At 44.6% G+C, this 12,833-nt stretch overlaps 1 protein-coding gene across 1 annotated transcript; it reads right to left on the bottom strand.

The window, feature by feature from the left end:
- Nucleotides 1–39: 39 nt before the first annotated feature.
- On the bottom strand, nt 40–12,791 carry efs (embryonal Fyn-associated substrate). The gene is made up of 8 exons (XM_004575273.6): nt 12,645–12,791; nt 11,942–12,146; nt 9,767–11,089; nt 8,821–8,940; nt 6,681–7,625; nt 6,431–6,502; nt 2,342–2,599; nt 40–2,260 (listed from the first exon to the last, which is right to left on the bottom strand). Exons 2-8 carry the CDS (start codon nt 11,951–11,953, stop codon nt 2,075–2,077), a joined length of 2,916 nt encoding a protein of 971 aa, XP_004575330.1. The 5' UTR covers nt 11,954–12,146; nt 12,645–12,791; the 3' UTR covers nt 40–2,074.
- Nucleotides 12,792–12,833: the final 42 nt, after the last annotated feature.

The raw sequence follows: 12,833 nt of genomic DNA, 5'->3' as shown, positions 1-12,833 counted from the left end.
TTTGTATAAACACGACTAATATAGTAATATAACAACAAATAAAACAAACAATATTTTATTTGCAAAAAAATGTATTTGTGTTTTCTGAACAGGAATACAAGACAGACAACCAATGTAGTGTTAAAAATAAGGAGGATTAGGTCTGTTATTACTGTAGGAAAAGCATTCACTTCTATATGTCAGCAATATGCATAACAGATCATACTGAGTTCAAATAGTGTAAAAAAAACAAAAAAACCCCATCCAGTTACAAAAGAAAAGACAGCCATTTTTGAACTGTAACTCGGAAAAAAAAAGAAAAAGAAAAACTTTGTTCATTGCAAATCACCCAATCACATCACTCAGGTGAAGGATGTGCATATATATATGTATAAAGTATAAGCAAATTAAAGCCATGCAGATGGGGAAAGCAAAGGAACATAAACGTTGGCATACAATAAATATACAGCTAAAGGTTACTTGCCCATCATGCTCCCTTAACACACACACACACACACACACAGCCCATTTTAACAGGCTGCTAGTCATTGGAAAATACTTCAAACCTCCACAGGGTGGCACTGCAGCAAAGAAAATGTAAAAGCTGGAAACCAAGTCAACAATTTAAATCTGAAACATTAGAAAAAGAAAAAGTAGGGGGAAATAAAAGGGGGGGGGGGGGGCAAAGTAATATGATTGCCAGAAGAGAAGGTAGTGCTATATTCAAGTTTTATCCCCCTGGCTGTGTTCTCTCACAAACAAGATGTGTAGTGTGAATATGCTGACGTGTTGTCGCAGAGAGGAGCATAATACCAATTATGACTCACAGGCCGTGCTGTGCACCTGTCAGTATGAAAAGTGGAGTAGTGTTAGACACAAAACAGGTTTGTTTTCATGGATTGTAAAATACAAAGTGTCTCTTTTAAATTGAAAAGCAGACTATGCTTCATTCCACAGGCATAGGTTCACGATCACAATAAAGTCCCACAAACTGATGTAGAGTTAACCGTCGTCCCCGTCTTTGTTCCGTCATAATAATCACAACTGGTTTCTGATGTGCACTTCCACAATAAGATGGCTTCAAACTATCAAAGCGGACATAAATAAGAGGCGATGACAGGCAGTTTATGGGAAAATGATGCTGAAAAGCAAAAGTCAAAGAAGAGAAGTGATGCAAGTCATAACAAGACGTGTGAAGACAGGTGAACTCGGTCAACAGGTTTCGCATCCATTACCAAACCTGCCACATGACTGTGGGAAAGAATAGGATGAGGCAATTTATCACCCAGCTAACGTTGCTCAATCAAAAACCCCTTCATCGACCCACAGACATATTCTCCCTCTGTGACAAAAAAGCTTTTGTTTTTCTTCATAGAGATGTGAAACACGTGCAAACTGAAGAATGAGGAGATGTTTCTTGTTAAGTGGAAATGGGGCACTACACAAAACACGCAAACACTTGCACAGATTGAGAATAGAAGCTGGGAAAACTTCCAACATTTCTCCCAAATAAAGCCCCCCAAAAACACACACAACATGCTGCTTCTGCAGCTTCTGAATTGATAATCACAAAAGGCCCTTCAGGTATCACAGTAAGAAAAAAGGATGTAAAGTCTCCTCCTCTGGACTATTTCTGGAAATCGGGGGTGGCTGAATAAATAGAGGAAGGAAGGAAAAATGGCTATCGTGTGAGAGGTAGGGGGGGAGAAAAAAAAATATGGCAAGCACATTAAAGCAAAGCTCCCAAAATAGGAAGTCCACACGGACACTTAAACCACACAGGGGCTTCAAAATCTTCAATAAATTAACACTTAAAAAACTATTTTTGCCTGGCATCAAAGCACAGAGGTCAGTGGAGAAACAAAAGCAAACCAGCACGCGCTCAGGCGACACACGCAACACGGTGAAAACAGCTGGATAACAGCTGTGGCGAGGAACAAACGCCTCGCCGCAGGATTCGGCTTCGCTTCCTTCCATCCCATTCAAGCACAGGGGTAATGAACGAGTGTAACAACAAATAAGGCATTTCAGAGAGGAGGAAATAGATGTGTAGTGTAGACAAAGTTGTTTGTTTTAACGTAAGCACTAAGAAACATCATGAAGATATTTCTGCCAGACGCTGCAGCAGAGTGGAGAAGCCGGCCGCCTGCTGGGAGAGCTCTGCGACACGGTCCACCATCTCCTGGGTGGCAGATACTGATGGATAGTTCTGTGCAGCACCCTTTGTTGCCACCACGACTGCCTTCAAAGCTTGGCAGAGCCGTCCCCCCGAGGTAGTGATCTGATGGGGGAAAAAAATATTAAAGATATTACACCGCTATGAAATGCTGGATCTAAACATCATGCCAACTTTTCCACATACTTTGGCCCGGAGGTCAGCAGACGTGAGAAGACGGGAGAGCGTGTCCCCGATGAATACCAGCTTGTGCGCAGTTACAATGAGGCTCTTTCCTCTGGCGACGAAGATTCGAGGAGGTTGGTTTCCCTTCACGCTGCTGAAGAGCACATCGACGGCATCCGCCAGGCAGGAGAGGTGGGCGAGGCTTTGAGAGGAGTAGAAGGAGAGCAGCTCTGAGTCCTCCAGGGAGAGGGACACTGGCAGAGGAGGGGAGGGGGTCAACTGAAAAAGATGAGAAAGGAAAATGAAAATCTGCACAAGAAACGTAGGAAAGTAGCCAGAAGGTTTCTAATCTGAATTAAGGAGAATGAAAACAAGACTTTCAGATACATAAACAGCAAACTGAAAGAAGTCCTGAGAAATTAAAATAAAAAACACAACGCACATATTTACAGCACTGTGCAAATCTCATTATTTCTTAGGATAGTGCATGGAAAATGGGAGCAGCGATTTATTAAAACACGTGGAAACATACATAAAAATATAGTATATAAGGCAAAAACAGAGGTGGTACAAGCTAGAAAGCTAATATTTGGTATGACTGCCTTTATTCTTCACAATCTGAACTCTCTTTTGCAATCCTTGGTGTCATTTCTTCAAGTAGTCTTTGGTTCTCTTCTCTGTCAAGATGGTCCCACTGCTTCAATAATGTTCAGGGTCCAGGCTCTGCCACTCCATTGGCTGTGTTTTTGGGATCACTGTCATGCCGAAAAACGAAGATGCTGCCAGTGTGAGATGTTCTTAAATGGATCATAATCTGATGTTCATGATGACCTGCGTTCATAATTCAACCAATTTTGACAAGATCTCAAACAACACTGGCTCAAATACAGCTCCAAACCATGACAGAGCCTCCTCCGTGTCTTACAGATGCCTGTGGACACTCACTTCTGATGAGGCTTCAGTGAACAGCAGATGGATCAACTGAAGCATCTCTCAGCTCCTGTGCAGGGTCTTTGTTGGATTTTTTCCCCATGTATTACAAAGAACATGAAACTGTTCATCGGCTGTAGATAATTTTTGGGGGACATTTCTTTTGTCCTCCACTTGTTCCGTCTCTTCAAAAAAAATTTAAGGACACATTTCACAAAATGCTGAGAAAAGTTCCATATTCTGCTAATTGCTCTTTGGGAATCACCTAACTGATGCAAAAATACAATTTTATGCCTGTAACTGTGTCATCTTTGTTATATAGTCAATAACAAATGACGTTTTATTCTGGCTCAATCAAAAATTCAGTGCAACAGCCTCCACTTTCCATCCTAGAAACACGTTACAAAAAATTGCTTCGGTCTCTCAGTTTTATAACATGTTGGTTGAGAAGCACAGAGGCACCTCAGACAATAAGCGACAGGAGTGAATACAAGAGTTAGAAGATATTTCACCCATTGAGTGGAGTAAAATATGTTTAAAGACACACACCCAAACCATCAACACCCGATTGAGACTTTAACTGGATAATGCGAACAAATGTCTCCCCTGCAAATAAATAAATTTGATCCTAATATACTGGACAAATGTTGTAAGTGTACCAATCACCAAGCTTCATTGTATCACTGTTTGTGGAAGTGTAAAAAGTTTTGGTGCTCAGTGTTAAAATGCATTTCTCGGGTCCCATGTTTCCCTGTTCTGTTAAGTCCTGTGTTCTGTATTTTAAGCATTTATCCAGATGACTGTAATTTATCTCGTACAGAGAGAAAGACAGTTTACCTTTGCTTACTCCAGGCCAAACGTTGTGTTGCAGTATGCTGGGAGAATGTTGATAGCCCCTCTTTTGACCAATGGTTAAACAATGTAACATCGAGTTTAGTTTGTTTAGGGAAGTTGAGGAAGTGGAGAGAGAGTGAGGTAATGAAAAATACATAACTAAATTTGGGAATATGCAAAATCCAATAAATATATGTTTAAAAAAAATGGGATCAAATGATGTGTTGTTGCAGCAGGCTGCTACTAACAAAGTGCCTAAAGATACCACTTAATATTGGTTATTTGCTAAATTATGATGTGTAGACAGAACTCTGGTTCAACACTTGAATTAGGTGCTTTTTACGATTGCATGATTCATACATCTGAAAATGGTCAGGTAGGAGGGCTGGACTGAAAATGAGTGAAAAAGCAGCCAAAGAAAAACTTTAAGGGAGCTTCAGAAAGACTGGAGAAGTATTGCTCAAGACCACATTAAATAATCACAATAGAGTCAGATATAAAGAAATGAAAGGTGGCTCAAGACTTTTGCAAAGTATTCTATATTATTTTTTAACCTTAGCAATAATCTGCAACCATGTCTTGACTAATCATTTAGTCCACAAAGTGTAAAAGAGGCTGAGAAACCACCTGCAATAAACGTCTTAGAGTCCAAATGGCTCCTTCTGATTTATTTCTTTCCTAACTGAGCTCCAAAATACCAAAACAGACTGTCACAGGACTGCGTCCTAAAGCCCAGAAATTCCTTCATCTCAAAGCTTAAGACATTTTCACATTTTATTAACACCCCACTTACAAATCGTGTGCCAGAGAAGGCATTTGATTGTCAAAGTAGTTCTAGGCTTCAGTCAACTGACTTCATATTTTAATATTAGCCAGCAAAGACAAAGTCCTAAATGTCAGAGTTTCCTATCAGAGTTGCGCAAGAATTGCAGCCACTGTTAATTGTGCCAAATAACTGTTTAAGGCTGTTTGTCTTCATAAAATCCAAATAGGATCAAAGCATGTGATACATACACAAAAAACGGTCCTAATATAATAGTCAAATAACAGGAAATGTATTAATAACACATGAAAAAGCTGCTAATGAGAGCAGAAAATATATAACCAAATTAGCATATGGTAAGTCAAAGCAGGCAGCCTTGAACTGAACCCGAGTCGTACAAACAGAGGGTCCATACAGCACGTCAGCCACTGCTCAAAGGATGACTGTGCTCTTCTGTCACTCATTGTCCTGGAGTCTCCGTCCTATGTAAGAAAGTCTGTTGAGATCCACAAGTGACCTCTTGTTACCCGTCGATGACAAAACAAGGGAATGTAGCGAGGGGCAGGAAAAATGCAGACGGAGCAATAAGAAGACATGACTTCAGTCTGATGCAACAGAACTGACTTCGAGTTTTCGCAAGACAGGACAAGGTGTGATTAAAAAAAAAAGCTCAGAGACTGTCGTCGTGTGTAAACTGAGCACAGCATGGTCGTGTTGATGCCTGTGGTGTACCACAAGGTTCAATTTAAAGCCCCATTTTATTTTCCGTCTTCATACTCTCACTTGGCAAGAGTATGTGAACGTATATTTTTAATTGCTGTGCAGATGACACGCACATATACATCTAGGGTTGACACATGGTGATGCAAGAAGCCCAGGTTCACAGAGATGAAGGCCACAATTTGTCAGGCTATCAAAGCAGAGTTCTCCTCAAACACCCTGAGGTGACTGAGGGAGAGGATCAGCGCTAACCCAGAGTTTTGATGGATGCTTGCTCACATCCAAGTTTTTTTGGCTGCACCTCTACCACCATCTTTCCCTGCTGCTCTGCTTTATTCTCCAGATTTCAACCTCATGCTCTTTTCCAAAATGGAATTCAAGATTTCTTTTGGCACAGTGGAGGAGATCCAGGTGCCTGAGGTGCTTACAAAATGGGCCAAGGAACAGCGTATCCATCCACAATGTGACTAGTTCTGAAGCGATGGAGGCCAAATACAGATAAAAAGAATTTAATTTTTTTGATGGCACCTCATACATTTATGCTGATGTATGTGCTTACTTGACTTTCCTGTCAACCTGGATGACTGATTTCAGAATTAACTGCGGAGTAAACAGATTCATTTGAAAGACTGCAGTAGCATACAAATACACAGCACTAGGTAAACTTATGGAGTATAAAGCTTGTATTGGTAAAACAAACAGCTGCTGCAAACTGGATTAAAGAGTCATACTGTTCACTAGTAAACAGAGCAGACTGTGAAAACAAGAGTGAATCGATGCCTTCGCTGTGGGGAATCACTGTGAGTGAGTCAGGAGCAAAGGATCAAGTAAACAGAGGTAAAAACACAGAGGGAACAGCTCACCCGTGGCTCTGAGGTGATAGTTTGTGTCTGTCCGTTCTCAGTGCGGGCGTCAGGAGGCGGTTCAGGTTTACCCTAGAGCAAAGTGACCAGAGAACATGTGTGACTAGTTACCAGCAAAGGAAAAAATGTGTTAAAGCACAATAACAGAAACTGTAAGGAATTAGATGCATATATAGCATAAATATCAAGGTAAGGAAGAAATTAATGTGATACTATAAAACGATGCATTCCTAACATAATAAAAACTAACCTGCAGCTTTACATATCCAACACTGTCTCCAGTAGGAACTGGAGCCGGGATGGGAGTCAAGCCGATCCCAGCATACTCGTTGCTGGGATCATCTTCTTCATCAGCAGGTCCCACTGTGAGCATCACCGTGGCTGGAGTAGGAGGCAAGGGGAAAGCAGGCTGAGGGGTTGGAGGCAGAGGCCTCTCCTGGATCCAGCTGCTTTTACGGGAACCCATTCCTCCTCCAGATGACTTCCCATCAGGCACCGGGAGCGCAGGCAACGGCCTACGTGACAGAGATTCTTGGGAAGGCAGACGGGGCCGGCCCTGAGCCTGTAAGAGGAGGGTGCTTTCCTCAAGCGAGCGCTGGACCAGCGACAAGAGCCCTTCGGATGGAGGAGCGCTACCGACGGCAGACAACGCTGGGAGCAGGTCCGATAAGCGTGCCCAGGCCTGCTGAAGGGGTGGCGGGGGATCCCCTGAATGACTGGCTTTCCAGGTGGACAGGATTTCCGCCAGTGAGGTAGCCAGGTCCCGTGATGACAGAGTGGAGGGCGAGTTGGAGACTGTGGTGAGCACAGAGTGGACCAGACTGGAAAGCGAAGCTCGCCACTGCATGTCACCAGAGCCGTTACTAGACACAGAGAGGCGGCGTGTGGAGGTGGAAGAAGATGATGAGGAATGAGGAAGGACTTCGACAGTCAGAGCTGGCATGTCATAAATCCCACCATCGGGCTCAGAGTCACCACGGCTATTATCTCCACCACTGACTCGTTTCTCGGATCCAGGAACACAAGAAACCCGTCCGACCTGAGGGACTTCCTCCCCACAGAGGCTGCTGGTCGACTCTCCCGGTGCCAGAGGGACGCCCGGAAGTGTAGGGACACTGTAGACTTCATCATCAGCTTCGTCAGGCTGAACATCTACTGTGGCCTTAGTCAGAGTGATTGTGGGGACATCATAGACCTATCAGTGAAGAGGGAAAAGCAGATTTGATTGTTTAAATAAATAAAGAAAACATTGCGAAACTTTGAAATTTGAAAAACATATGAAGAAAGGAAGGAAGATACTCCAGGTAGATTCTTTATTATTTAGTCCAATAATGGCATAATAATAATAATAATAACAACATTTCATCCATGCAGTAAATGCAGTAAGTACCAATTATATGCTACATTAAAAAGGGAACCCATATGCACTCTGTAGGTACATCCAGCAAAGAGTTACTGACTCCCACTGATGTGGGAAACACATTTTTATTCATTAAGTCTTAAAGCGAGCCTGCAGTCCACATACAGTGACTGCAGGCAAGGAGGGAAAAAATAACCCAGCAGCTGGCACACATTTTCAAGCAACTTTAAAGTGGAGACCACTGGGGGCAGGGATGTGGTGGTGGTGGTGGTGGTGATGGCGGTGGTGTATCCTTGGCATGGTTGTGACAGATGGGTGTGACTGGGAGAAAAATAGAAGCAGCATTTGTACTGGATAGACTGGCTCCAGGAGCACACAGAGACAGGTGTGGCCTCGCCTCGAAGGGGGGCAGGGAGACAGGCTAATACTGGAATGTGGGAAGAAATAGTGGCGGGGTATATGATAGTCATCTCTTGTTCTTTGCTTGTGTAGGCATGCATTCAGCACAGCAGATTCCCACAGTTCCCAGCAAAATAATATACTAGGGTTGGGGGTAATCAGAGCATTTTGATTCTGCTGGATGTTTGTCAGGTCAAAATATGACAGGAACAAAACAGAAACACAGAAGCCCTGTAAGTAATTCTCTGTCAGACGCTCTCTAAAGTTGATTTTGCGTTTTGTGTGCCGGGAGATGAAGCACCAACTGCAACGTACCACTGTTTCAGTAATTCCTCTAAGTGATATTTAATACTGGCTTAATTAATTAAATAAATGTGTGTGGACCTAGATATGAAAACAGGTGGATGGATTGACCACAGGAAAACAGTTTGTCCCAAACATTTAATCATTATAAAACACTGAACTTCCAAGCTACCACAGCCAGCAGTGGAGCTCATCGTGGCCACACAAGGAAGGCAAAGAGGATATAAAGCCACTTGACAGCTCACAGTCAAACAAAAAATAAAGCAGTTGCTTTAGACACTAATTCAGAGGTTTATCCATAAGTCAGCCTCGTGTGCAAAGTCTTTACCTCTGACTCAGCGTCGGCCTGCGGTGGCACACTGCGGGGGGTGTCGTAAATGCTGTCATCTTCTCCAAGTGCAGAGGGGACTGGATGCTGCCACCTGCCCTTCGGAGGTGTATCGTATACCTACCAAGGCAACATTAGAATTAAAAAAAAAAAAGAAAAATCCATAAAAAAAATATTTAATTTAACACTAAAATATTCCCAGTAAATATGATGGAGACTTTAAAAGTTTATTGCCAAACAAGTACCATCCAGGAGTAATAAAAGGATTCATGTACATGGTGAAGGGCTTTTCCTGGCTCAAAATAGACGTCTTTAAAGTTTTGGTGCGGGGCGTTGACAACGGACATGAGAACAATCAGTCCACATATAGTTAGAGAACAGTCTTTGTTACCTTAGTTAACACAAGTTTATGCAGTTTCCTGATATTTGATAAACAAAACTGTTGTAAATCAAGCCATGCTTAAAAAAATACTGACTTAAAGTTATTTTGTAACACTTCTGGTGATTTTTCCACTTCTTTCACAAACATCTTCTGTATGCAGAGGAAAAAAACTGCTTATGATGTCATCATATTGAGAACTAAAGCAACATTACAGGACGACCTAACCTGTTTAACACACCACTAAAAAATGCCTCCTCCCCCACCCCCTAGATGAAACCCAGCAGGGTTTCCAAAGAACGAAACAAAAAAACAAACATTTAACAAAAATGAAACACTTTTTTAAAATCTGATATGAGTCACATTTCTTTTTATCAAATGGTCAAAACTGAACAGGAAACGCAGATTTTTTTCTGTTCAGCAAGGAAACAGGCTCACTGCCCTCACAGCATGCAGAGCTGCTGAGCCAGGATGTTATTAACAGGTAATAACTTTATTCTTACTTTATAAATACTGAAGAATTAGATAGAACAACTTTTAATTGCTTTAAGTATAATCGTCACATACCTGATCATCAACAGGATCTGAATAATCCTGATTTTCTCCCTTTTGATTCTGCACACTGCTGCTTTTCTCCACGCCATTACTCGTCCTTTCCTCCGTTCCCTGGGGGGCTGCCCTCTGTTTGCCCTCTTCTTGCTGCAGGCTTGCAGAAGTTGCTTGAGCAGCAGATTTGGGGACAGAGTTAGAGTCAGCTGACAGCTGTGATGGTTGTGTGTCCTTCCTGGTGACGCTCCTTACTGGAGGTGCTGGTGGAGGTGGTTTGCGGGCGAAATTTGGCGATCCAGGAGCCCTGACCTGGCCAGCTCTGATAAGCAATGGGGATCCCCGGTGAGAGGCAAGGCCGGGCTTGCCCCTGGCAGCGGCAGGGGTGGGCGAAGCTCCCTTGAGCAGGGCTCGAGGAGACGCTTGGGCAGAGGTTATCTGAGGCGGGTAGTGGTGAGCCAGAATTGTTGCTGGTGTCCTCGGAAGGCTCACTCCCACAGAAGTGGGTGTTTGGTACATCCCAGGTGTGTCCTGGTTCGCTTTTGATTGGGGGGTAGCTGTAGTTCCATTGGTTATCAATGGTCCATTAGAGCAAAAAGCACTGGCCACAGAGCCTCCCGTTGGGGATTGGTAAACATCATCGCCTGCAAGAGGCGTGCCTTTGGGCACCAAGTAACAGTCATCCGAGGCCCCCGTGGTTATTGTTTCTCTGGGAACAAGATATGTAGCGTCCTCTGCTTCATCGGCTGTCCTCGGCACTCCGCTGGGGGCAAGATACACAGACTCTGAAGCCAGGTGAGCTCCTGGCTGCCTCGCATGCTGAGCTGCTGCAGGCGCGGGACTCACTGGGCTCTGATAAACCGCTCCTGTCATGTCTGTTCCTCGTCCTCTCAAAGAGGGTGAGCGTGGCCGCCCCACCACCCCGATATCCCAGTCAGGTCTGGGCCGGGTGCCAGAGCTAGAGTGCGAGCGTGGCCGCCCGCCCTCAGTTCTGCGTAGCTCCCCTGGTCTCGACCCCGCTCCTCGTCCCTCGCCCACCGCTGGCGGGGAGCGATAAACTCCGTCCGCATCATTCGCGGTCCGAGCCAGCGGGGCACCAGGCGACAGGTAGACCGAGTCTTCACTGGAGCCACGACAGGGGTCCGAGCCAGGGGGCGGGGCGGTCTGAAGGAGTCGAAGGCGATTAGCGGGGGCGATCCCCTGTCTGCCATGCAGCGAACAGAGCCACCACCCGGGCCCGCCGCTCTGCTCCTGTTCAAGAACCATGAGGATGTCGCCCTTTCGGAAAGCCAACTCTTCTGGGCTTTCTGCCGTGTTGTCAAACAACGCCTTTGCCAATACCGTCTGTGCAGGAGGAAGAGACGAGAGCAGCAGTGATCAGCACTGACCCACAAAAACACACACACACAAAAACAACAACTAAAATGGTCATATGAAAGCACAAATTAATCAACAGCCTGAATTCACACTCCCTGCACGCCACAAACAAACAAGTACATTGACGTGGCAGTGCCAAGTGAGGAGTATAAAAAGGGTGATTGTTTCGATGCTGAATGGAGAGTGAAAGGGAGTGAATAGGGAAGATCTCGTTAAATGTCTGTGTGAAAGACCTGGTTGGGGGGGGGGGGGGGGGGGGGGGGGATTAGCAAACGAAAACAAAACAAAACAAAAAAAGAAAAAGATGGAAAATTTAAAAGCCAAATCAAAATTCACAGCTGTGCAATTCATCCTGAGGAAGGGAGAAAGAGGGCCACAGTCAGGGAGGATCAATGATCAAATGGACACAAGAGCTTAATGGTAATGAGCGGGATGAGAGGGAAGGGGGAGGGGATGAGAGGCACATCTGTCCCTTGCTGTTTAGGGTTTAATTGCCAACCCAAAGCCAGAGAGTCAGGCCCCCTTTCATTCTCTAAACCAACCCCCCGGGGACAACCGAGCTCCAATGAGCCATGTGGGACCTCTTTTGCAATGGAGGCACTGAGGATCCCAATATAAGACACAGAGAACAAATAAACCAGTTTAAAAGAAAGAAAGAAAGAAAGAAAGAAAGAAAGAAAGAAAGAAAGAAAGAAAGAAAGAAAGAAAGAAAGCGAGGAAAGCAAATTATTCCTTGACTTTCAAAGTATCCGAGCTATTGCGACACTGCCACACGAACACATGCAAATCCACGAACATAAAGAGAAAAACTGTACTCACCGAGACAGACATGATTGCCAAGTGATCAGCTTAGTCTCCGAGAAATTATCACTCAAGTGTCCACACCAGTCGGGTCATTTTTGGGAGGTCAGCTGTCACGGATATGCCGGTGGGCAGAGACCCTCGGTGCCGAGGCACAGCTGGCTCTGTTTAGGACACATCGCCCGGTCTGGGGGCTCCGTCGTCCCCGGTCTTCATAAGGCTCCTAAAATTCACACGGAAACGCTTTTTTAAATGTTTATTTTCTCACGAGTCACATGTAATAGGTATAGACAGCAAAACTTCACCCGTGCGCTCTGAGTCTCGCGTGAAACTGAAAGGTAGGCGGACGGAGGTAACACCTGTCTATGCCTTCCACGCCCAGTAACGTTTCTTTAAAGGCAACCCTATCGGGGGAAGCCCGCAACAGCTTAGCATCGTTTGCAAAAAAGAAGCGGTGTGCAGTGAGCGTCTAAAATACGGCGTGCAGCTGTGTATGAAACCGCTATCTAGGTCAAACGATAATTCATTTGAACAGTAGCCAGTATAAATAGACGTGCAGTCGCGGCCTAGCCACTAAACACCAGCCAACGCGGGCTAACGCTGCGCTAGCTAGTGCTGGTTTAGTTCAAAACAACAATGGCACCGCCGTATAAAGCGGCCAAAGGCGATTTATTTACCGAACAGCGTTAGCACTCAGGACCGCCGTAATGAAAATTATTACCTTTCTCTTTTCTTATCGCCGATAAACTTCCCATTGGGGTACAGCCTCTGATACGTAAATCCCTTCTTTTCATGCGTGAAAATCTGCGGTCATCGCCGTTCAATCATCTTCGATGACAACAAAATTATCTCCGCCCCTTTCTTAGGTCGCGGAGCTTCGCTGATCTACAAGTAACACCAGGGCGTAAAT

The sequence above is a fragment of the Maylandia zebra genome, linkage group LG3 (genome assembly GCF_041146795.1).
Source record: "Maylandia zebra isolate NMK-2024a linkage group LG3, Mzebra_GT3a, whole genome shotgun sequence".
Classification (NCBI taxonomy): Eukaryota; Metazoa; Chordata; class Actinopteri; order Cichliformes; family Cichlidae; genus Maylandia; species Maylandia zebra.
This window is presented reverse-complemented; position numbering and strand designations above follow the sequence as displayed.

Coding starts and splice junctions, on each gene's coding strand:
- efs (XM_004575273.6), bottom strand. Junction 7,626..8,820: donor AGGCCGACGCTGAGTCAGAG/GTAAAGACTTTG, acceptor CTTCACTGATAG/GTCTATGATGTCCCCACAAT. Junction 6,503..6,680: donor TTGGATATGTAAAGCTGCAG/GTTAGTTTTTAT, acceptor ACTTTGCTCTAG/GGTAAACCTGAACCGCCTCC.